General features: G+C 41.9%; 1 protein-coding gene across 6 annotated transcripts in view; it reads left to right on the top strand.

The window, feature by feature from the left end:
* MAP4K3 (mitogen-activated protein kinase kinase kinase kinase 3) overlaps nucleotides 1-25,555 on the top strand; it is a 145,374-nt gene that overhangs the window by 79,191 nt on the left and 40,628 nt on the right. For 4 of the 6 annotated variants that reach the window (XM_084793096.1, XM_084793098.1, XM_084793100.1 and 1 more), the window contains 9 exons: nucleotides 209-251; nucleotides 2,293-2,365; nucleotides 7,672-7,803; nucleotides 7,951-8,013; nucleotides 8,100-8,181; nucleotides 8,266-8,376; nucleotides 15,033-15,111; nucleotides 19,187-19,245; nucleotides 20,334-20,396. In XM_084793096.1, coding sequence (XP_084649222.1) covers nucleotides 209-251; nucleotides 2,293-2,365; nucleotides 7,672-7,803; nucleotides 7,951-8,013; nucleotides 8,100-8,181; nucleotides 8,266-8,376; nucleotides 15,033-15,111; nucleotides 19,187-19,245; nucleotides 20,334-20,396 — 705 coding nt within the window. The remainder of the gene's footprint in view (nucleotides 1-208; nucleotides 252-2,292; nucleotides 2,366-7,671; nucleotides 7,804-7,950; nucleotides 8,014-8,099; nucleotides 8,182-8,265; nucleotides 8,377-15,032; nucleotides 15,112-19,186; nucleotides 19,246-20,333; nucleotides 20,397-25,555) is intronic. The other 2 variants (XM_084793097.1, XM_084793099.1) reach the window with 1 other exon arrangement.

The following is a 25,555-nucleotide window of genomic DNA, read 5'->3' as shown; positions in this document are numbered from 1 at the left end:
GAGCACATTATATAAACATCTTAAAATGACCTAAAAAGTGGCCATCAGTGTTTCCTATAATTATGTAACATTTTAATTGAACACATTTTAAACTTAAGTATTTCTAGGTCTAAGGCTGTGGTTATTTAATATGTACAGTTAACCTATTATATGTTTCACCTAATAAAATGTCTGCCTCCCACTCAACTAAAATGTTCTCACTTTGAAGGGCGCTAACATTCTATTAACGGATAACGGTCATGTGAAATTAGGTAAGTAAATCAGAATTCCATCACACACACAGATCTTTTCTGAGATATAGTTGGGCTTGTTTTGGTTTTGTTTGTTTGTTTGTTTTTCAGGACTACAAGTTCCGAGCCCTAGATAGTCCCTAGCGCTAGCATGCTTATTTTTTCAGTGGAGAGCTCATTGCAGGGGCCGTTCCTCTCCATCTACCTGTCCTTCCCCTAAGCAAGGATGAAGTTTGTTCTTCACAAGAAACAGATTTTTTGCAAAGATACCATGAAGTAATATGCATTGGTACCTCTTTTACCTCTAAACCCAGGGATTGGGCTCCTAGTAGGAAATCTCTATAATATTGTAACCAGAAATGAGGAAAGGGGAAAAACAAAAACAAAAAACAAAACAAACAACAAAAAAAAAAACTTAAAAATCCAGTAACTCCGAAAATCCTACATCATTTATCCAACTTTAAGAAACAAGGCACACTATTATTTATATAAGAATATAATTAAGATGCTAAGTGCTGCTTTACTTCAAACAGTAACGTACAAGGTACGATTAAAATAAAGTTCAAACCAGTAATGAGTTAGTATGAGTTTAAAATAGGAAAAGGGTTCAGTGTAGTAATTTTATTTACTGGTAACAAGAATGTAATAACAAATGTGGAACAGTTATTTTGAACTACTTAGGACAAACCAAATTCCAAAATATGCATGTGTTTTATAAAACTGATACTAGGGCTCAGGCTAGTAGGTCAGTGGAGCCCTTGCCCGGAATGTACAAGGCACTAGGTCTGTCCCCAGCTCACAATGTAAACAGACAAACAAAACTGCCTTGACCTACATCCTGCTATAGGACTGACAGATTGAAAGTATTTATCTAGTAATTAACATACAGGATAGTTTTCCCCGGCAGCCTGTCAGTATGAGGAAAGCAGAAGGGACCCACCTTGCTCTGCTCTTTGAGCAGTTTCTCAGGGCAGCTGAGTCAGCTGCTGTGGTCCATACCTTGTGTTGTCTCAGATGGGCACACTAGAAAGGGGCAGAACTGAGAGTGCTCAAGAAGTAGCAGCGAACCCACTGTGGTCAGCACTGGCTTTGGCTGCAGAGTGCTGTGGAGGCAAGGAGCTGGGCGGGGTTATGCTTTGCTGCCTTTTCAAGCTAGCTGGGTTTGCCAGCGGGCGTCTCGTCTGCAGATATCATCCTGTGTCTGGCAGAGAGTAACTAGCACATATGGCCACTTAACGGTCCTTTCTAGTAAGACCCCTTGAGATAGAGGTCCCAGGCCTATTGGGACTCCAGGTGAGAGAAATGCAGGAGAACAGGGAACTAGAAGAATCCAGAGGGTCCTAGAAACCTACACGAAGAACATCATGATGGGTGGATCTGGACCCAGGGGAGTCTGCTCAATCTACTGCACCAACCAAAGACATGCAGTAAATATTGAACCCCTACTGAGATCTAGCCAATGGACAGGACATTATCCACAGTCATGCGGAGAGCGGGGACTGACTCTGACATGAACTCTGGTGCCTCATATTTGACCACTTCCCCTTGGTGGGGAGGCCTGGTAAAATAGGAAGGCTACCAAGATGAGCCTTGATAGGCTGTGACCATATGGTGAGGGAGAAGGTCCCCTTCTGTCACAGACCTAGGGGATGGGAACAGGGTGAAAGAAGGAGGGAGGGAGGAGTGGGAAGAGACAAACAAGGAGATAAAAATTTAGATGTAATCTGAATAAATTAATAATTTTTAAAAAAGCAAAGAGGTCCCAGAAACTGGAAAATACAGTATCAGTAAGTGTCAGTTTTTATTTTCCCCAGCCTTTTCTTTCCTATCAAAAATATTTGGTTTTAACCTTTGTTGTTGTTTGATTCATGTGCGTTACAGTGGGAATCCATTTGGTTGTGCTGCACACTACTTTGTGATATTTTAACAGTCCATCAAAGTTAAAAAAAACTATGGCATGTTTGAGATTGTTCCATTCTGCGAAATTGATGAAAATAGCTATTGAAAGTTACTTTTGGTATTACCTTAAATGATTTTTTTTATTCCTCTCATTTTCTCATAGCTGATTTTGGAGTTTCTGCACAGATAACAGCTACAATTGCCAAACGGAAGTCCTTCATTGGTACCCCATATTGGTAATTTTATTTTAACTCATTTAAAAAATTTTTGTTGTCCTGTCATTATTGGATACAGCATTTCTTAAAAACAGGTGCGTGCCTGTAATCCCAGAGCTTGGGAGGCAGAGACAGGAGGCTTTCTATGAGTTTGAGGCTAGGCTGGTCCACAGAGTGATTCCAGGACAACCAAGGCTACACAGAAAAATCCTGTCTCAAAAAAACAAAACAAAACAAAAAATGGTCAGAAATCTTAGGCCTAAATCAGATTACATAAAGGTAACCAGCAATTTTAGTAATTTAAGCATGTATTCTTAAGGATGTTTGGTCAGAAAACATCCTATATACTGGTTTTCATAAAGCAGGAAAGTCTATAAAACTGATACAGTTGTTAGGTTCTCAATGTTTTTATATCTATCTTTTTCTACCTCCATGGTCTCTTTATTACACTAGTCACAGTTTTCAGCAACTCTGCTGGGTATGGTGTTGCTGGGAATTGGACTCGCTAGGTAACTAGTCTACCACTGAGTTGTCTCCCCAAACCTTTTGCAGTCCTGGTTGACTATGGTGAAAGGCAGGTTTCTGGGCATCTGGAGTCTCCCATGTGTAGTTCCGCACCCTCTTTCTAGTAGTGTCACCCGCCCACCTTCCTGTCTGGCCTGTGCTCTAGCTAGGCTTTACCATCTTGGGAGGCAGTCCTTTCACTCATTATTTACTCCACTGATGGCAGTGGTAGGCAGGTACAGTGCTGCTTTGGGGTTTTGTTTTTGTTTTTTTAATTTATTATAATGTATTCAGATTACATCCTGAATGTTATACCCTTGTTTGCATCTTCCAGTTCTCTCTCTCCCTCCCTCCCTCTTCTGCCCTATTCCCCTCCCCTAGATCTGTGACAGAAGGGGACCTCCCCTGCCCCCTGCCCCCTCCCCAACACCATATGATCCCAGCCTATCAAGTCTCATCGCGATACCCTGCTTCCGCCTCCTCAATACCCTGTTTCCCCTTCCTCGATACCCTGCTTCCCCTTCCTTTGTATACCACCGGGCATCCCCACCAAGGGGAAGTCATCAAATTGGCGGGCACCAGGGGCTTGGGTTTTAATACACAGTCTTGCTTGCCGTGCCTTCAGCGGCCATGCTGCCACCCCCCAGACATCTCTAGTCTGCCACCTCAGTGCACAGCTGCACTACTGGAAGCATGGTACATATCATTTCTTATTTGATCTTTGCCTCCCTCCCTCCCTCCCTTCTCCTACTCTTTCTTCTCTCTCTCTCTCTCTCTCTCTCTCTCTCTCTCTCTCTCTCTCTCCCTCTCCCTCTCTCTCCCCTTCTCTCTCTTTCTTTCGAGACAGGGTTTCTCTGTGTAGCCTTTGCTGTCCTAGAACTCACTTTGTAGACCAGGCTGGCCTTGAACTCACAGAGATCCACCTGCCTCTGCCTCCCTGAGTGCTGGAATTAAAGGTGTGCACCACCACCTCTGGCTCTTGATTTGACTCTTTTTTTTTTAATATAAATTTTTAAAAGTCACCTAGAGCTAAAATGGTGTTTATAAATGATTTAAAAACAACAACAGCACGGTACAGCTCTGTCTTTTGCTGTGTCTAGCGCTAGCCATTATTTGTAGACTTTGTTGTAATAGGTGAGGGTTTCAGTTTGTTCATTCGTCTTCAGTTGTCTTGCCCTTACAGTGCTCTCGCTGACTCAGTTAACAGTCTACCGTCACTCCTCACCGTTTCCCTGACTCTTTGTTTTTAAATCTCTTAGTCTCCTATAAGATATCCTGATCCTCCTCACGTTGCCCAGTTCTGTAAGATGTGTCTGTATGATTTTCTATACCTATAAAACCTGTCAAGTCATCAGTCCTTTGAGTGTGCGTGCATACACGCACATGCCAGGGCAGCACTTTACAGTTGAGCTGCATCCCCATGTTTTGCTTGCTGGTATAGCCCTTTCCGGGGTCTTCTGTCCCCTACCACTCTGGTCTGTGTAGCTCTTTAACAGAGTGTTGCCCTAAGAGCTCTTTTTTGCATTCTAGGATATCTTCTCTTACCTTTCATGAAATATGCTTTACTCTTTCTGGTAAGAGGTGTCTGGGTGTGAAGCTTTAGCGCTTTGCATTTCTACCTTCTCATTTGATGGTTGTAGAGCACTAGGTTAGAATTTGAGGCACTGGACATGAGGCTTTTCTGAAATCCCATGGGAGCCATCATGGTGAGTGGCATCACACCATGGGGATGCCTCGTGTATTGACATTCCGTGATGATTCATGGTATTTGGTTTTTCAAGACAGGGTTTCTCTCTGTGGCCTTGGCTGTCCTGGCCCTGGCTGTCCAGGACTTGCTTTGTAGACCAGGCTAGCCTCAAACTCAAGAGATCCTCCTGCCTCTGACTCCTGTGCGCTGGAATTATAGACATGTGCCACTGCACCCCACTTCTCCCACTTAAAAACAAAACCAAAAACTTATGTTCAACATCCAGGACAGTCTCTGTGAGTTCAAGGCTAGCCTGATGGTCTCTCTACATAGCAAATTGGAGGCCTGCCAGTGTTAGAGTTGAGAGGGTCAGAAATCTTCAGATTTCTGCAAGAATTCCTCAGCTTTTTAGTGCATACTTTCATGATAGAGGTTTCCCTCAAAAGTTAGTTCACACCATAAAGCAAGATGCTACAAGCTGGTTCCACAGCTAGTAATGCTGTGTATTTCTATGCTCCCATTTTGGGGGAGGCTGAGGCGGGAGACTCATTGAAACCCAACAGGTTGAGGACAGCCTGGAGCAAATTGACCCTGTCTCAGAATATGAGAGCAAAGCTGATTGACGTCTTGGTATGCAGTAAAGGCCAGGTGTGGGCCTGGTGGTCACTGGTCCCAAAGCAAGCAGGCAAAGGGCAGCATTCTGTCCGCAGGTCTACTTAATTCCTAAAAGAAGCCTGTGTGTTCTTACTGTTCTCATCCTGTGCAAACAAGGAAGGAGTAATTGCGGGATAAAAGGTGTGCGCCCCTCCACCCCACTTCTCCCACTTACAAAAAAGTACATGAGACTAGGAATCCACGGGGTTAACTGTTGCCACTTATGTGCTATCCCTGTTCTCAGCCAGCCTCAGCCTGACTTATGTTAGCTTGTGGGTTCAGTCTTTGAGGCTAATCAGCTCTGAGTTCTCATCCTCTGTGTCCTTGGGTTGTCCGTCTCCTCTCTGTGGTTCCAGATAAGCTATGTCCCCTAGGACCGCAAAGGAGATGTATTTGTGTTTCTCCTTATTTCGCTCTTCTGCTTGCTTCTGGTTTGCTTCCAGACAGGAGCGAGGACTTGAAGAGAATCCACTGGTCCTTCCAAGTGCTTTCTCCCATTTTGTCTTTAAGCATCTGGAGGAGCACACACACGTGGGGAGTGTTGTCGATCCCGTACACATGCCATTAGTGTTGGCTGATGAGGGCTGATCTTCCCCTCCAGCTCCAGAGATTACACACTGTAGAGTGGGGATCCTCGTGTGAGCTGTGAGTTAGGTGGGGCCTGTCCCTCTGTTCTCAGTCTTGTGCCGTGCTTTCCCACCTCCATCTAAGAACAGAGAAGCTCTCTTGCAGTGATTAGGGATTTCTCAAGAGAGTCTGCTGAAGCGAGAAAACTAGGAATTAATAGTAAATCCCCGCTGGGCATCTCAGCTGTGATGACAAGGCACGCAGCTGCTCAGCAGCCTGTGGTGGAGAGCCAAGGCCCGCCCTCCCTTTGAGTCAGTCACTTACTCTCATTCGGTGTATAGTACTGTGAAGGGTGAGCATCAAGATAAAACACACTTGAACATCAAGAAACACTTGCTGTTACCCACCCCTCACCTCTAGCGACTGCTCTGACCTGTCTCTGTAGCTTCTCTGCCCCTTCTTCAAGTGTCCTACGAATGGAGTCACACCATATGGATCTATTACATGGTGTGCTGCTCTTATCTTTTTTTTAATTACTTATTTATTATTACATATACGGTGTTCTACCTGCATGTACACCTGCAGGCCAGGAGAGGGCATCAGATCACATTATAGATGGTTGTGAGCCACCATGTGGTTGCCAGGAATTGAACTCAGGACCTCTGGATGAACAGTCCAGTGCTCTTAACCTCTGAGCCATCTCTCCAGCTTGCTGCTCTTATCTTACTGGCTAGGGTTTGGGTTGTCTTTATAAACTTGTCTTTAATAAGAGGGTTCATCATATTTCACTTATTGTGTGTTTGTAGTAGCAGGCCCCCCTGACACACGGGTTCACAGGCACCCAGGACTGTAAGTGGCAGAGTAGAAGTGCAGCACCTGGGTGGCTCTGTGAGGCTCGCTGGTGTGCTGGGCTGAGCCCAGCCACTGAGTGCCGGCCCTGCACCTCCTTCCCTCTTCTGTAGCTGCATTCTAGCTGGCAGTAATAAGACCCAGCACGCTTTAATTTTTCTGTTCTTATCATGATTTGAATTCCCATAAGAGATATTTTGAGATCAAATTGCTTTTAAGACCAAGTGTTTTGAAACTTGCCTGGCTTTTTATTTTTACTGTAACTGACCTGACTCCCTCAGTCATGCTGGAAAACAAATGTGCATTTATTTGTAAGGCACCCACTCAAGTTGTTCTTTTGAACTGGAAGAGTCACATGTTTTTCTCAGTTGCTTTCAAAACTGTGGTTTAAGATTTCAAAGTTTGTGTAACTTGGAAATTAACCATTTATATAAGTCAAAGTATAATTAGATGAAAATAGTAGCAAAGTTAAAAGGCATGAAAAAGTTGCCAATTTTGGGCTGTTTCTCTCTAAATGAAACATTGTGAAAAGGAGGCACTAATTGTGATAGCTTCTCCATTACTATACTGTAAACTTTTTAAAGGCATTCAAAGGTTTATAGTAAATATAAATTAAATACAAAATATGAAAACCCATGAGCCCCAAGAAATGGTGAAATAAAATAATTACCAAGTTTCAGGTTAGTGACATAAACTTCCTGCAAAACAGTTATGACCACTTAATATGTTATCATCATATGTTATTTCATTATGGAATTTTGTGGGAAAGAGGTCAGGATGTAAACAAATTTGGGGCAGGTTACTGTCATATTGGTGCATTTTCATAAGCTTTTTAGTGTAGCTAACCAATGAAGGAATTACTGAGGAGTCTGAGATGCCTTCCATAAGATGTCAAGAATTCTGGGAAAGTGGGTCTTTTTAAATACTGCCTATCTATTTTCAGACCTCAAGGACTAACTAAATAGAACTTAATTTAACTATTGGCAACTCTGTGTGCCTCTGGTAAAGAGAGCACAGGAAAGCACACTAAACATGAGCTCCCTGTGCTCTGTCTCATTTCCTGCAGGATGGCTCCAGAAGTCGCGGCTGTTGAGAGGAAAGGAGGCTACAATCAGCTGTGTGACCTCTGGGCAGTGGGCATCACTGCCATCGAGCTGGCCGAGCTCCAGCCGCCCATGTTTGATCTGCACCCAATGAGGTGAGTGTGCCCACACTGGGCCCAGTGCAGCCTGTGCTCATTTACTGCGTCAGGAGTTTACTTTAGCCCTGTTGGGACTAGATAGGCGAGTATTGCTATTTTTAGAATGTGAAATGTTACAGTGTGCAATGTGTTTTTCCCCTCCAGGGCATTATTTCTAATGACAAAAAGCAATTTCCAGCCTCCCAAACTAAAAGATAAGTTGAAGTGGTAAGCATCTTTTTGTATTGACTTTTCTAGCAAGATGAGCAAAAAGTGAATTAAAATACAGAAGCTTAATTTTCAACCTTTTTCAGGTCAAATAGCTTCCATCATTTTGTGAAGATGGCACTTACCAAAAATCCAAAAAAAAGACCCAATGCAGAAAAGCTGCTACAGGTATTATTTTTACCCTGAAACGTTCATTTTGTTACAAGATAAGATGTTTAATCAAATTTCTAAAGTGTTTTGTGTGTTTTATAGCATCCCTTTGTCACCCAACCTCTGACAAGGTCTTTGGCGATAGAGTTGCTGGATAAAGTGAGTAACCCAGATCATTCCACGTACCATGACTTTGATGACGATGACCCAGAGGTATGAACTGCTTCACTAACTAGTACACAGAATACTGTGTGTGTGCACGCACACGCGTGTGCACATGCGCGTGTGTATGGGTGTGTGTGCGTGTGCACATGGGGGTGTGTGCGTGAATCAGTGTTTGTGCTTTTTGATCTAGTTTAAACAAACTATTTTGGGGCTAATCCTTTGTCCTGGGAAGTCACTTGCAAGATTTTTCTTACTGGCAACTTGATGACACTTGTGGAAGATGGAAAAGGCAAAATCATTTAATCCACATGAAATTACTATGGTAACTTCACAGTAGTCATTTAGGTTGCTAAGTCATCAAATGAAAGCACCTAGATGATGCTAGAACATCATCTCTAGTCTTCTTGTAAGAACCCTGGTATTGATTTTCATATAGAAATTTAGACCCAACAAGAGAGGAAAGATACTTTCTTCAAGTTTGCCAAATACAAACAGCCAAATCACTATTAGTATAACATTTATATAACTTCTGCTTGTCTCATGGTTCCTCCTGCTGTATGTATTTTATTTTATTCATGTGTAATAATATAAATGTATATGTTAAAATTAATAAAAAAAGAAAAAGAAAAAAAGAACCCTGGTACCAGGCTTCGTAACATACTGGGAGTTAGTTAAGTTGTTAACAACTAAATCTGTATTCTCCACTGAGGAAATCAAAACAAAGCCAGTGTGTGTTAGAGTATAAAGTTACCCTAGCATGACAGGAACACTGGTATTCGTGCAAACCATATCTATTAGTGTATTCACCTCTCAGCATAATATAGCCAAGTGCCTGAGTTCAACTCAGTATACATGGCACAGCCAAATTCTGTTACTGCCCTCAATTTGATTGTGAGGTGCTCAAGATGATGCAAAGTTCAAAGGTGACGAAAGAACGATGCTCCTCACCATAATCAGGTAGATGGTCAGGTTGTACTAGGGAGAACCCTTTGTCAGTTCAGCATTGTTCTCACTCACTTTATTAAAACGCTGATAAATAGACCCTCTCTTTTTGTAAGTTCTGAAGAGGAGTTAGGCGTATGTAAGTTAAGTGTGAAGAATATTTGACCTAATACTAGGTGAAAAGTGGTTGCTATTTTGTGTAATTTTAGGAACTTGGCTTTATAAGCTTGATTGGTACATAGACAGTCCTACATCTGTGGGTACAGAGACTCTAAAAGTGACCTCTAGGCCAGGTATGGGTGTGCACGCTTGTAATCCCAGCACTTGAGAGGCTGAACCAGGAAGAGTGTAAGTTGGAGGTCTGCCTGGGGTGTGTAATTTATTTTACTTTATGTACACTGTGTTTTGCCTGCACATGTGAGAGAGTTAGATGCCCTAGAATAGGAGTTACAGGCAGCTGTGGGTGCTGGGAAGTGAGCCCGGGCCTCTGGAGAGCGGCTAGTACCCTTAACCACTGAGCCATCTCTCCAGCACTGCTTAGGATAACAAGTCTTATAAAAGGAAAGGAAAGAAAGAATTACTCCTTCGAGATAAATGAATAAAGGGAAGAAATTGTGTGTACTGAAGAAAAAATTGTAACGGGTCCTTTTAGCATTACTTTGTTGTGTTTTCCCCTTTCTCACTTAGTGGGAAAGGCTGCAGATGTTCATCAGTGACAGTTTCCCCTCTGCCACTGATAAAGCTGGTTGCTGCCTTTGAACAGCTACTGGATTATGGAAGTGTTCAGTTTTTAGTGTTAATTTATATTGGCCCAGTGAACATTATGGGGGAGCTACTATGGATGAAATACATTCCTTAATCTTTAACAGTTCTGTTTGAGGAGTAAAAAATAAGAACAGCCACCTACTGTCAGAGAAATCAGAGACACTTCCTGCTAGGGAACTCAGACAGTTCCTGTGAGAGAATTCACAGAAGGTGCTGCAGAGAAACTGACATTGCTGGGCACAGTATGGCCTGGGGGAGATGCAGATAGGACTAAAGATTAAAACCATCAAGACCATTTTAAGTTTTATTGATTTTTTAAAATTGTGTGTGTGTGTGTGTGTGCGCGTGTGTGTGTGCATGTCTTTGTAGAAATGTGTGTGTGAGTGCAGATGCCTGTAGAGCCCAGAGGTGTTGGAGCTCCATGGAGCTGGAGTTACATGGGGTTGTTAGCCGCTTGATATGGGTGCTGGGGAAGGAACTTTGGTCCTCTGGAAGAGCATATGTGCTTTTAACTACTGAGCCATCTTACCAGCCCAATTGAGACATTTTAAAAGTGAGACTCGGCTCTCTTATTCAAATGTTGGAGTCCAGTGTTTATTCTGTACACTTGAATAATATCCATATATGATGGCTGCAATCAAGGCAAGCTTATATAGAGTAAGAAGACATAGTGAGCCAGCAGATAGTTCTGTGGGTAAGAGCACTTGCCGCTCACGCCTGACAGCCTGACTCCCAAAAGTTGTCTTCTATCCTCTACATGCACCCATGGTACATGAGCTCCCAAATACACATCATACACATGCACACGTTGTTGTTTGTTGTTGTTGTTGTTACTATTATTATTATTAAAAAGTTAAAAAACACATAAGTGTAAATGTTTATTACTCTTCCATTTGCTGAGTTCCTATGACCCAGTATTTGAATAATGAATTTCTTTACATTAAATAGCAGCATATAGTACATGATATAAGTATATTTAGAATAAACTTTTAAAGGAAGTTTAAAAGATTAATTAAGTTATTTATTTATTTTTGGATGTTTACTATGATTGTTCATGTTCTAGTTTGTCATTGTTATGATAAAATAGTGACCAAAACCAAATTGGGAGGAAAGGGTTTATTTAGCTTTTAGTCACATTCATGGTTGATCACTGAGGGAAACCAAGGCAGGACCTCAAGCAGAGCAGGAACCTGGAGGCAGAAGCTGAAGCAGGCACCATGGAGAAACGCCACGTACTGTCTTACTCTTCGTGGCTTTCTTAGACTACTTTCTTTCTTGATTCACCCAGGAACACCTGCACAGAGGTGGCACCACCCACAATGGGCTAGATTCACCCAGGAACACCTGCACAGAGATTTTTTTTTTCAATTCCCCATAGACGTGACTACTGGCCAGTATGATGGAATCATTAATCCTAGCTTGTGTCAGTTGACCAAAAACTAGCCAGCACAACTAGTTACCTTTCTTTTTAAAAAGAAAGGAAGGAAGGAAGGAGAAATAAAAGAAAGATTATGCTTTTCATATTTTGCAGAATTCCTAGAAAAAAGGGAGACCATTGCTGGGGTGGGTACAGCGTGTTTCTGTGGTAAGGGGTATGTGCCTGGTTGTGTTTTAAAAGATGAGTACCTAGCCAGGTGTGGTAGCACACAACTTTAACCTCAACACTCAGGGAAGCAGAGGTAGGTGCATCACTGTGAGTTCAAGGCCAGCCTGGTCTTTAAAGCAAGTCCAGGACAGCCAGGGATACACAAAACAAAACAATAAAAAGATGAGTACCTGAAAGTAAGCTTAATGACATCGAAGCATCAAAATTCACTTACTCCGTCATTGGCCTAAGGTGAGTTGGCAAACACTCTCCCTAAAACTACAGGCAGCAGTGGATTTGACTTTATGCCACAGATGTGGCCTGTCAATTCCAGACTTTTCTAGTGAGCAGAAGCAGGCATGGGTAATCCAGGAAGAGGTGACGGTCCAGGGAACCAGACTGCACTGGGAATTGACCACAAGCCACAGTTTGCTAAGCCTTCACCTAGAAGGAGAGCTCTGGACCAATACTCCTCACTTGGTAGCAGGCCTTGTCAGACTGCGTTGCTGTGAGCGGCTGCATTGTGAGGACAGGAAGTCTAACAGTGTCCTCTTCCTTTTAGTTCCCCGCAGCACCCTTTGATCCTAGGCATGAAACCAGAAATGTCCCCATAATGTCATATATCTCTTTATGTACAAAATTTCCCCCTGGTCACAAAACATTAGCTTGCCAAGCATGGTGACACTTGTCTGTAATCCCAGCATTAGCAAGATCACAAGTTCAAAGCCAGTGTTTGCTATATGATGAAATCCTATATGTATACATAAATAAACTGGCTTATGTTAACTAGCTAGTGCTGATCGTATTGTATATAGGATACATTTCACATTTTTATTTAGTTCATATTTTAAAGGGCCTGTATTTGCATTCATGTTATCTAATAATATAATAGAGCCTATCAATAGTAATAACTTGGACCAACATGAGATGACTTACAAAGAATAAGATTTTACTTGTTTTTTTAATAACAGGTTTTTGTTTTATTTACTTATTATGTATACAGTGCTCTGCCTGCATGTACACCTGCAGGCCAGAAGAGGGCGTCAGGTCACATAGATGGTTGTGAGCCACCATGTGGTTGCTGGGAATTGAACTCATGACCTCTGGAAGAACAGTCAGTGCTCTTAACCTCTGAGCCATCTCTCCAGCCCCTTTTACATATTTTTTCAAGAAGTAATTTTTTTTTTTTTAATGTCAGCCAAGCATGGTTGTACAGACCTATAACCCCCACACACTTGGGAGATAGAGACAAGAAGATTAAGAGTTCAAAGCTAGCCTCAGCTACGTAGAAACTTTGAGCTACATTTTAGCTTACATTAAAAAGAAACAGTTGGTCATGGTGATGCACATCTGTCATGGCAGCACTTGATGAAGTGAGAGGGACACTGTGATACACAGGGGTACTGTGAATTCAAAGGAGGGGGTTGCTGAGATGGCACAGTGGTTAAGGTAAGAGCTCCTGCCTGAGGACCTGAGTTAAGTCTAGGGAACACACGTGTTGGAAAAAAGGAACTGACTCCCTCAAGTTCTTTGACCTCCACACAAAACAAAAATCGTACATTTTATTTACAATACTCAATACATCTAATGAGTTACATATTTTCATTCCCTAGGTCTTTTGGAAAGTACGGAAAATAACATATCTTAATGCATGGAAAGTTTTGTTCAAAAAGAAAGTTGAAAGTTACTCATCATTGTTTGTTTCTTTAGATGCCATTAGGATGGTTCTTACTTCATTCATGCTTTTGTAAATTATTGTTTCCTCCTGTACTTAGCAGCTTATCTCAGCACATGTCTATGGCTACTGCACAGTACATTTACTGAGAACAATTCATGTTTGAAAGCTCAAGCCTACATTTTTTTTTTTTTAGAATGTATCTCTGTGGCATTTGTCCCTCTAGAGACCTCCTTTTTACCCAGATTCTGAACTCTGTTCTGCCTGTTCAATTTCTTTCTTTTTGGCCACATTTAAGTAGACTGTGCCCTGTGTGGTCCCATCGGCTTTAACCTCAGGGTCAGCGTCATGGCAGCCCTTTCTCCCTGTCATCTTTCTCTGTGTGTTATTGTCGCGGAGGCTCTCATACAGCATCTTAGCCGGCACCTGTGAGTGGGAGACTCCATCCTATCTTTGGTCCACCCCTGTTCTTTATGCTGAGAATAGTATGGCCTCTGGACCATCTTTCATTGTCTAATCAAGTAACCTTTGGGAGTCTGGTTCCCAATATGCTGGAGATTTCATTCCCGAGAGGTTCCTTAACCGTAAGTGTCGGCCATTCCTTTGATACCCGACAGCCCTCACACGGAGGTGTACCAAGTAAGCTTCCCAAAAGCAGCTTCTGTGAACGGCTCCTTTTGAAATTACACCAGTCTCATTGGCTCATCTTCTACTAGCAGAAATGATAATGGCGCATCTAAACACCAGAGAAACTGAGATGCAATGAAGAACCTGCTCTTAATGAACGTGGGGGTGGAGGTCTGAGAAACAATGCTGGAGTTGACAGAATCTCGGTTATGCAGTTGTGAGCAGTCTTGCTTCAGTCAGCCCAGTTGCTATGTGGCAAAGAAAGGAAAAGAAAAAAGGAAAGAAAGCAGCATGCCTTTATCGCCTGCCATCCGCAAGTGAATGTATTTAATGTCATTTCAAAAATCTGCTTTAAAAGCCCCCTGAGGGCTGGCTAGATGCCCAGGTGGATGAAGGTATTTGCTACCCAGCCTGACAACCCGAGGCCCATCACTGGGTCCCACAGGATGAAAGAAGAGAATCAGCTCTCCCAGCTTGCCCCCTGACCCCCACACTCGTGCAGGCATACACATAAATACCTAAAATAACATCTTATATGAATAAAAGCTGCCTGAGCTCTATTATTATGAAATTCTGCTTACAGATTTCCATAAGGCTTTCTTTCCTTTCTCTTTAAAATGTTTTTATTTTTCTTCTCATTCTTTCGTTTGGAGACAGTCTCATTATACCACCCAGGGGTCAAACCTGGGGTCAAACCTTCTGCCTCAGCCCCACAGCCCAGAGTAGCTGGGACTGGCGTGCCCCGCTGCTTCTGGCTTTCCTGCCTGGCTATATATAACTGGCTCATTCACATGGATCTGTACGTGTCTGATGTTGTGCTACACATAAACAGATACATGATTTAATTCTGTATTTAATTTCACCCAGTCACAGAAGCATGTTCTACCAGAATAAAAACAATTTGCTTTAAGTAAACAACTTAAAATATTCTTATTTTTACGTTCACAGTTTGAACTGGTACTGTGATTACCTTTTAAAAATATGAAAATATGCTTTAATTCTCATTTTTGTAAAATGAAGCATTTCATTTATCCTTGAATAATTTTGTGGATAAAACTATGATTTGATTATCAAGTGTTACATATCAATAATTTTGATTTTATTTTAAAGCCTCTTGTTGATGTACCACATAGAATACCTTCAACGAGTAGAAATGTGAGAGAAGAAAAAACACGTTCAGAGATAAACTGTGAGTACAGACTCTCTGCCCTCCATAATCAATGAAGAAAAATGAACTTTTAAGCTGTAGTTTAATTAGATTTTTTTTTCTTTAAGGTATTTGTTTTCTTTGTAAGCACTGTTACATATAAAGTTTAGTGAGGGCTATACAAACTTCATTTTGTTTATTCCTCTGGAACTTTTGGTAACAAGAAAGGGAGAGTATATGTTACATTAAGAAGGAAAAATAAACATCGGAACAAGGGAAGATAGGCATTGTCAAGGGAACGCACCTTAGCTGTAGTTCCTCTAAGTCCCTAGAGAGCCTGCTAAGTACAGCCTGTGCTTCCAAGGGGGCAGTGGAGTGAGGGCCTTCTGACAAGGTCTGCGTGCACCTGTGCTGAAGGGCCACACTGTGTGTCAACTAAAGACAGAAGCCTGCAAACCAACTGTGAGTTACCTAAGTCTTAAAAGTAGCTTCTCAGGCTTCACTCATTTAGAGCCTGCTTGAGGGCTGGTCTTAGGTCAGCCAGGAGCCCAGCCATTAGCTTTTGATCACTTTTCACTAGTTTGCATCAACGACCTTCAACTTCTGCGTGTGTGTGTGTGTGTGTGTGTGTGTGTGTGTGTGTGTGTGTGTGTGTGTGTGTGTGCACACGCACACTGCAGGAACCTAGACACCTATAGCCTGACTTTTCTGAGGCTCTTGTGTGTACTCCCTATGGGTAGGGACAGATAATAAGCATCATATTTTTCATATGTTTAGGGAACAACAAGATTTTAAAACTCCACTTTTGATAGTTTATGGGTTTGCTACTTGAGGCTTTCAAGTCTGAATCTTTCAGGTCTATAATCCTTAGGGTTTCTTTGTTATAATAAAACACCATAACAAAAACAATTGGAAAGGAAAATGTTTATTTCATGTTAGCGCCTGTAGGCAGTCATTCAGGGAAGGCACATGACAAGAGCTCAAGGTAGGGCAGGAGCTGGTGCAGAGGCCGTGGGGGAACACTGCTTACTGGCTTGCTCCTCATGCTTTACTCAGCCTGCTTTCCTATAGCAGCCAGGACCACCCACAGTCAAGAAAATCTCCACAGGACAGTCTGGTAGCACAGGGTTTTGTTTTTTTGTTTTTGTTTTTTTTTTTCTTTTCTTTTCTTTTTTTTTTGTTTTTTGTTGTTGTTGCTGTCTTCTTTTTTTGGGGTTTTGGGGGTTTTTTGTTTGTTTTTTGTTTTGTTTTAGTTTTGGTTTTGATTTTTTTGTTTTGTTTTGTTTTTTGAGACAGGATTTCTCTGTATAATCTTGGCTGTCCTGTCCTAGACTCACTTTGTAAACCAGGCTGGCCTCGAACTCTTTTCCTTTTGATTTTCCCAGACAAGGTCTTCCTGTTAGCCCAGGATGGCCTTAAGCCCTCTATGTAAGCCATGAAGGAATTGATTTTTCCTGCCTTAGTCACCTCAGAAATCGTTACACTTGTAACTAATTTCATCTCAGTGGTCTTCAGTGCTTTACTTGAACTATAAAAGCAGAAGCTCAAAGGTAAAGATAGTAAAGCATGGTGTGCGTTAGAGCATCAAAGAATAAGTGTTAATAAGTACAGTTCGGTTGATTGTAAAATACACATTGTCTCACAAGGATCTTGAAGGTCAAAAGTCTAGAACAGCATTTGTCCCAGTCACTGTGAAGAGACACCATAACCACAGTAAATCTTAGAACAGAAAGTATATAGTCAGCCACTTACTTACTGTCTTAGTCAGGGTTCTGTTGCTATGAAGAGACATCATGACCAAGGCAGCTTCTACAAAAGAGCATTTAGCTGGGGCTGGCTTGCAGTTTCAGAGAATCAGCATCCTCATCATGGCACGAGAGCACTAGCTGAGAGCTGTGTGCTGATCCTCAGGCTGCAGGAAGGTTGGCAAATGGGTCTGGCACGGGCTTTTGAAAGCTCGCAGCCTGTCCCCAGTGATGCACTTCCTCCAGGAAAACCGCACCCCCCAATCCTTCTCAAGTAGTGCCACTCCCTGGTAACTAAGCATTTAAATACATGACCCTATGGGTGGCCTTTGTATTCAAACCACCACATTTACAGTTTCAGAGGGTCAGTCAGGATGGTCGCCGTGGGGAGCATAGTGGCACACCTGGTGCTGGAGCAGAACCTGAGGTCCAAGTCCTGAGGCTGGGCCTAGCGTGGACTTTGGAAGCTGAAAGCCCCCCCCCCCCCAGGGCCACACTTCCGCCAGCACCTGCTAGTCTTTCTAATCCTTTTAAACAGTTCCACGCACCCTTGACTAGGAATTCAATTGTAGGAGCCTTTGGGGGCCATTTTACTCAAACCACTACGTTCCTGGTCCCCAAAGGCTTGTAGTCATATGAGAATGCGAAAAGGAATTCCGTCCAACTTCAAAAGTTCCTGTAGGCTCTCATAGTCTCAACACTGTTTAAAAGCCCAAAGTCTTTTTCTGAGATGTTTGGGAATCTCTCTAACTGTAAACCTCTGTAAAATCAAAATCACAAAGCAGATTGCATACTTCCAACATAAAATGGCACAGAATGTACATCACCATTTCAAGTGGAGAGAAAGGGAGCACAGTGAGGAAATACCGGACCAAAGCAAGACCAAAGCCCAGCTGGGCAAACTGGAAACTGCGTCTCCATGTTGGATGCCAGAGCACTCTTCAGATCTGCAGCTCCTTTCAGCTTTGTTGACTGCAGCACACTTCTCTCTCTTGGGTTGGTTCCATGCCCAGGCTGCAGCCTTTCTTGTCAGGCACTCTAAGATTCTGGCATCTCTAACCTCTTGGGATCTCAGACACAATCTAGGCCTCATCTTGACAGCTTCGCAAAAAGCCCCTCTGGGCCTCCTCCGTGCATGGACACCCCCTACACACACCTGGCCTCAAGGGCTTTCTGCAGCCACATCTGGAGATTTCAAAACTCATTTTTTGTATCCTTGACTCTAAAGCTAGAACCATGTGGCTGAAGCTGCTGAGTTTTACTGCCTCCAACAAGGGCACACCTACTCCAACAAGGACACACCTACTCCAACAAGGGCACACCTACTCCAACAAGGGCACACCTACTCCAACAAGGGCACACCTACTCCAACAAGGGCACACCTACTCCAACAAGGGCACACCTACTCCAACAAGGGCACACCTACTCCAACAGGGGCACGCCTACTCCAACAAGGGCACGCCTACTCCAACAGGGACACATCTACTCCAACAAGGACACACCTACTCCAACAAGGGCACACCTACTCCAACAAGGGCATGCCTCCTAATCCTTGTAATCCTTTCAAACAGTTTCACTCCGGGTGACTAAGCATTGGGGGACCAGTCATCTTCAAACCACCACAGCATGGCAGAGTGTTTCTGACTCAGGGCCTCTGGTGGCATAGCTGTCATAATGTTACCCAGAACTGTGGTCGTGGAAGGCTTGGCTGCACTACATGGTTGCTTCCATACTCCCTTACATGACTTAGGTAAAGGCCCCTCGCTCTGTAGGGCAGCTCACAAAGGAGTTTCCTCCAAGCCAGATGATCCAATGGAAAGACAGAACTTTACCATGAAGGTCAGCCATAGTTCTGCCATGTTTGCTTTGTCATCCCCACAAACTGTGATCTAGTGTAGGAGAAGAATACACAGCTTCTTCAGTGCTAGGATGCAGGCATCACTGGGGCCATCTTGCATGTGACTCTTATACCCAATGGCACCAACTTACATCTCTGTCCAGATACCAAGTTCAAAGATCTCTTATGCTGGACCACAGCACATGCCATTTTGCTCGCTAGTGCTTTTTTGCTGTTGTTGTTTTGTTTTTGACTGTAGAAATGCCTAAGGATTTCTACAATGCAATGCAAAGGATATAACTCACTGTAGAACAATTGCCTATTATGATCAAGGCCCTGTTTCAACCCCCAGCACTGAATACATGAATTAATTAATTAAAATATCATATCACTTAATATTTACAGGAAGTTCCTGTGTTCAAGGCTAGACTGGACCTAAAATAGTGAGACCCTGTCCCAAAAAAAAAAATCTAACAAACAAACAAACCAAGGGGGAAATATCCCATATCTTGACATAAATTCTTTTTCTTCTCAGTTGGCCAGGTAAAATTTGATCCTCCCTTACGGAAGGAGACTGAGCCACATCATGAACTTGTAAGTACTTTGTCTTGGAATGTTAGCCTTTGAACATAAATCTTGAATTTGCCTTTGTAATACGTTGGCACTGGCTAGCTAGTACTTAGTATTTCCAAAAGTATTTGGATTTAAAAAAATGGTAATTTTAAATACTGAATAAATAAATCTGTGTTGCTGAAATTAAGTATTTTCAAAATTATTTGAAGAGATACAGTTTTAGCATTCTCTGATTAAGTGGTTTAAATGCTGGCCTTTTACTTTATTTTATTTTATTCATGTTTGGTTTTGAGGGGCTTTTTTCTGTGTGTCCGCTAGGAAAAGTACCATGGTCTCTAAACGTCACAGCAGTGGCTGGTGTGTTTAGAGTACAAACACTCACAGCAGGTGTGGAGAACAGATCATCTGCATCTAAAGGGCTCAGGAGGCTTCTGTGGTGGTTCATATGTGCCGCTGTCCAAATGCAGTCCTGGAGGCAGCATGCGCTGCAAATATTTCAGATGTTCATAATTTATAGAAGAAAAAAAAGGTTTAAAAGATAATCTTAATAAAATTGCTTTACCAAGGCTGCAGATTATTAGCACGGTGGATTTTCCTTTCCCAGTTAATAAATGAGAAGAAAATACTGGTTAATAAGCACTGAAGGCTGATGCACTGTAGCTTTCTCATGAAGTTTAAGCACATTTTCACCACTTGATTGGCACCAAGGAAGGTATCAGCCCTCCTGTTATGAATCTGCTGTACTAGCCTGAAGGAAGAAAATGTTAAAAGCTTAAGATGATCATATTTTAACATTGGAGCCTGTCATTCCTGTAGACTAATCTCCTTAATCATAGAAGATAAAGAGTGAAAAGCAGTCATAATGTTTGTGAATGCTAATTGTGTTTTAAGACAGTCTGCAGAGTGGATCTGTCCCTAATTAGTAACTGTTAACAAGCGGCTGCTGTGATGTTGCTTGTGTGGAAGCCACGTGCTATCATTTGATTTTGCATTTGCCTTAATAAAATTATGTTAGCAGGGCCCACCTCCCTTGTGAGCATTTCCCTTGTGAGTTTGTGGTTGTCAGTCTAAGTGTCAATAACCTGGGTTTCTTGGTCTCTGCTAAACAGCCCGACAGTGATGCTTTTTTCGACAGTTCAGAAGAAATATACTACACTGCAAGATCTAATCTGGTATTTCTTATCTTCTGATTTTCTTTGTCAGCATTGTTTTAGTCTTAACTCTTAAGTTCAGACATTTTGTCCAGTTTTATTGTTTTACAAACTAAAGCTTGTTAGTTAGCAAGCTTCCATATATTAAAAATACAGTAATTTCCCCCATAATAAGTCAGATCCACTCAAGTGTACAATGTAATAGTAAACAATTTTTTTCTTTTGTGAAAAAAATGTTAGTATTTAAATTTCTTACACAAATGTGAACTTTTTTTTTAGAAAAGACATTTCCTTGTAAAAATATCCAATTTTAGTAATGTATCTTGTTTAGATGAATGATAAATATATATTTTACATATAACTTGATATTACATATATAATGCTGTTATATATGTTATATAATATATGTTAATATATTATATATATTGCATGCATCATATATAATTTGAACAAATAATTTATCCCTGAGTTAATAGTGGAGTCAGATGAAATCTTGCATTTGTTAGCATTATACAGTGTCTACTTTTCTCATGAAAAAGATCTGGATTGTACAGCATCCCTGAAGACTATATTCCCATTGCATGGAAAACTTGACTTAGTAAATATTAGCTAGCTAGTGCTTTCTAAAACATTATTAGATAGCTCCTTTTATTCATAACTAGGTAGCTCCTTCTGTGCATATAGCTGGCTAGAGCCCCACATTACTCCATCATTTATTCCCAGATTCTGCTTTTCTGCCTGTCAAATGAGACTTTCTTTCTCTTCCTCTCCAACTTGAAAGGACACCTCTTTGAGTTCTAGTTACTCCGAATATTTATATAAATGCTGAAATCCATGTCAACAAAATATTTTAGACATTCTTTTGAAGAGAGAAATTCTGACTCATTAGATAAAGCAATACTTACAGACATAAATTCTTAGCTGTGCAAAAAACATATGCTCAGTTATCAAAATGTGGCCAGCTGTCAACTGCTAACCAGTGGGGCAAACCCAGTTGGTACCATGAGAGTCAGGAAACCAAAAACTGTTTGGGGCCCATGTAGCGTAATTGGCTTTTGTGAGTTATCAAGGCTGGTGTCAGTATCATGGACTCTCGGGGAAGGAAACAGAGAGGTGTGCCTATGTTTCATGAGACTCAGCGTTGGGTCATTGGCACAGACCACGGTTTTAAGAGGTATTTAATAAACAGCTGAAATGAAGACACTGTTACACTACCACTAGAAATGGAAGCTAGCTGAAAGGATAGAGCTGAGTCATCAGAGAGAACTGATGAAGCTGCAAAGCTGGCATGTGAAGAAGTGGGGCACAGTGCAGCTGGCTGTGGTGGCTCATGTCTATAATTCCAGCACTTGGGAGGCTAAGACAGGACGACAACTGTGAGTTCAAGGCCAACCTGAGCTACATAATGAGTTCTAGGGTAGCCTGAACCTCAGAGTGAGATCCTGTCATTTAAAAGAAGAAGAAGAAGAAGAAGAAGAAGAAGAAGAAGAAGAAGAAGAAGAAGAAGAAGAAGAAGAAGAAGAAGAACAACAACAACAACAACAACAACAACAACAACAACAACAAGAACAAGAACAAGAACAAGAAGAACAACAACAAGAAGAAGAAGAACAAGAAGAAGAAGAAGAACAAGAAGAACAAGAACAAGAAGAAGAAGAACAAGAAGAAGGAGGAGGAGGAAGAAGAAAGAAAGAGAGAGAGAATGCAAAAACTGGCTATCACGAAGAAGCAGCATTAAGAGTAGGGAGGAGGCCTTGGGAAAGCCAAGTGAGCGAGCAGATGTGACTCCAGGTCAGAAAGCATGTGTCAAAGGCTTCTTCAATTGAGAGAAATGAGGCTTCTCAGGCCAGGTGAGATAGAAATCCAAAGCAAAGAGTAATTTCTGGGTCATAATTTTCTTCAGAATTAGATAATGCAGACTAGAAGGACAGTTGGTGAGTGTTACAAAGTAAATAGGTCATGGTCAGAAATTGGAGTCAGCTCCACTGGTCAGTAATTCCCTCAATGCAGAAAGAGTAACAGTCAGAGCAGAAATGTCGGACGTAGAGTTACCAACATTCTTAACCAGAGCTGGGCGTGGTAGTGCTCGCCTGTAACCCCAGCACTCTGGAGGGAGGCAGAGGCAGGCGGATCGATGTGAGTTTGAGGCCAGCCTGGTCTACAAAGTGAGTCCAGGACATCCAGGGCTACACAGGGCTACCATGTCTTGGAAAAGAAAGGAAAGAAAGCAAAGAAAAGAAAAAACCATTTGTGACCTTGTGGAACCAGTCCCAAAACCTGACTGAGTTACCACATCCCTGGCTCCTCTCCCTAGACCTGCTGAGGCCCTCACTCTATCTCTGTCCTGAAGTCAGGAGCATCTTGGGATGGAGGGGAGGATCTATGACAGATGAGGGCATTAGGGGCCTTCAAACCCTAGGTAGCTGTGGTAAAAGGACAAATGAGACACTGTTGGATTCTACAGTTCATAAAATCAGCTGCAAAAATTCATTTCTAGTGATAACAAAAAAAACCTAACATTTCTGCTCATAGTTTTACATGTCATGTGTTATTCTAAACACTAAGTATGGTGTTTTCATCAACAACATAAAGTATATATCTAATAGTGGCCCACGATTACATCACCTACTGATGTCATAATCATCTTGGCACATGGGACTGTATTACCTTATTCTCCTTGTTTACAAAAGCAACAAACATTCAAGAGGCAAAGAAAGTGACCATTGTCACTGTCATTCATTAGCTAAGCAATCAGTTGGGGGTAGTAGCCTCAGCCCATGTGCTGTGTTACAGCCTCTGCCCACCAGCATCAGTTCTGGTTGGTTGTGTTGTTTTGCTTGCTTTGCCTTGAAGTAATGGGTTCTCCTTCCTCTTAATACTTTAGCCCTGATAAAATATACGTAGAATAAAATCTCTTACTCTTTTTTTAAAGTATAGTGCAGACTCATGGCACACGAGTCACTGCTCACGTCTCCAAAATGTTTCATCTTCCCAAACTGAACTTCATGCCCTTGCAGTAGCTCCCATGTTTTCTCTCTATGAGTGTGAAGATTTTAGGGACCATGGATAAGTGGAATCCTAACTACGTGTGCTCTCCCAACTGGCTCACATAGCTGAGCATCTTCAGCATTACCTCACATTATGTCATATGTCAGAATTTTCTTTTTTCTTTTTTTTAAGGCTTATTTATTATTATGCATACAGTGCTGTCTGCATGTACATCTGCAGGCCAAAAGAGGGCTTCAGATCACATTATATATAGATGGTTGTGAGCCACCATGTGGTTGCTGGGAATTGAACTCATGACCTCTGGAAGAGCAGCCAGTGCTCTTAACCACTGAACCATCTCTCTAGCCCTCAGAATTTTCTTTTTCAAACAGGAAAAAAAAATCTATTTATGTAAATGTTTTACCTTTTGGCTACTGTGGATAATACAGATGGGACCCCAGATCTACAAGTGTAGGTTTGAGTCCCCTCTGTTATGTACCCAGAAGTGGAATTGCTGGAATGAATGACAGACAGTTTTGTCTTTGAATGTTTCAGAAGCTGCCATATATTTCCCACTGTACATACTCACCTGTAGACAGGGTTCTGCTTTCCCCACACCATCATCTTTCTTTTTTTCTTTTTTTTTTCTTTTTCTTTCTTTTTTTCTTCAGTTGTAGTAATAGTTGTCCTAGTGAGTGTGAAATGTCCATCCACTTCAGCTCCCATAAATGCTTGTTGCAGGACTGTTGGCACATACCCATAATCTCAGCAGGTGGGAGATGGAGGCAGGAGGATCATCAGGAGTTCCAGGTCTTTCCTAGCTACACAGAACTTTTAGAGCCAGCCTGGGCTATATGAGACTTTGACTCAAAAAAATGAAAATCTTATTACTAGCCACCAAACACTTAATGAGCCTAAAATGTCTGGCTCTCATCTTAGTGGGCAGCTGACACCAGCATGATGGAATGGGATCTGGAGAGTCCAAAAAGAGATGCCGTAACTGAATTTTGGAATCTGCTGACATTGCTAAAACTCACTGAAGCAATAATTGGATAGTAGAATTTAGTCATAAAATGGGTTTCTTTGATCTATAAAATAGTATCTTTAGTTAAAAGATTATATTTCAGATCTGTAGAGCTGATGCTATATGTTTTACAATATGCCTAATTTTTTAAAGGTTTATTTATTACATATACAATATTTTTGTCTGCATGTACTATACACCTGCAGATCAGAACAGGACACCAGATCTCACTATAGATGGTTGTGAGGCACCATGTGGTTGCTGGGAATTGAACTCAGGACCTTTGGAAGACCAGACAATGCTCTTAACCTCTGAGCCATCTCTCCAGCCGAACATGCCTAATTTTACTCACTAATTTTCAATAATACATTTGCTAATACATTGAAAGTTTAAAATTAAATACTATTTTGTGTTTTTTAGGTTTATCTGTTTATTGTTTTCTTCTGCTTTGCCTTTTTATCTTGTTTTGAGATAGGATCTCTCTATATAGAGTTAGGCTAGCCTGGGACTGAAGATACACCTGCCTCGGCCCTCTGGGTGTTCAGATTGCAGGTGTGCACTACTTTCCAGGCTAAAGCCCCATGCTAATGCTTAGGAGAGGACATGGAGAGCCCTGAGGGGGCCATTCACCACCTGGGGTAGTTTTTCTAAGAGTCAGCATGAAAGTCACATTCTTCAGACATGGCCCTTCAGTCTTCATCGGTTACTGGGGATCAGTCATCAGACCACGTTCCAACCCAGCTGCTTCTCTGACTTCCAAAGAAATCGCTTTTGTATTCTGTTGGATTAATTCCCACTTTATTTCTGCACATCATCTTCAATATTAAATACATTATTCTAACCATTCTTATTCCTGCCATAATTTTCTCATTTTTATGATGAGGAAAATTATTCATTCCTGTTCTTTTCTTTTTTCTTGGGGTGTGTGTGTGTGTGTGTGTGTGTGTGTGTGTGTGTGTGTGTCTGTGTGTGTGTGTGTGTGTGTTTCTGTGTGTCTGTGTGTGTGTGTGTGTGTGTGGGGGTGTGTTTCTGTGTGTCTGTGTGTGTGTGTGTGTTTCTGTGTGTGTGTGTGTGTGTGTTTCTGTGTGTGTGTGTCTGTGTGTGTGTGTTTCTGTGTGTCTGTGTGTGTGTGTTTCTGTGTGTGTGTGTGTGTGTGTGTGTTTTTGTG

This window comes from Acomys minous (assembly GCF_964271855.1).
Source record: "Acomys minous genome assembly, chromosome: 8".
Taxonomy (NCBI): Eukaryota; Metazoa; Chordata; class Mammalia; order Rodentia; family Muridae; genus Acomys; species Acomys minous.
Note: the sequence above shows the minus strand (reverse complement) of the source record. Positions and strands in the feature narration are given on the sequence as shown.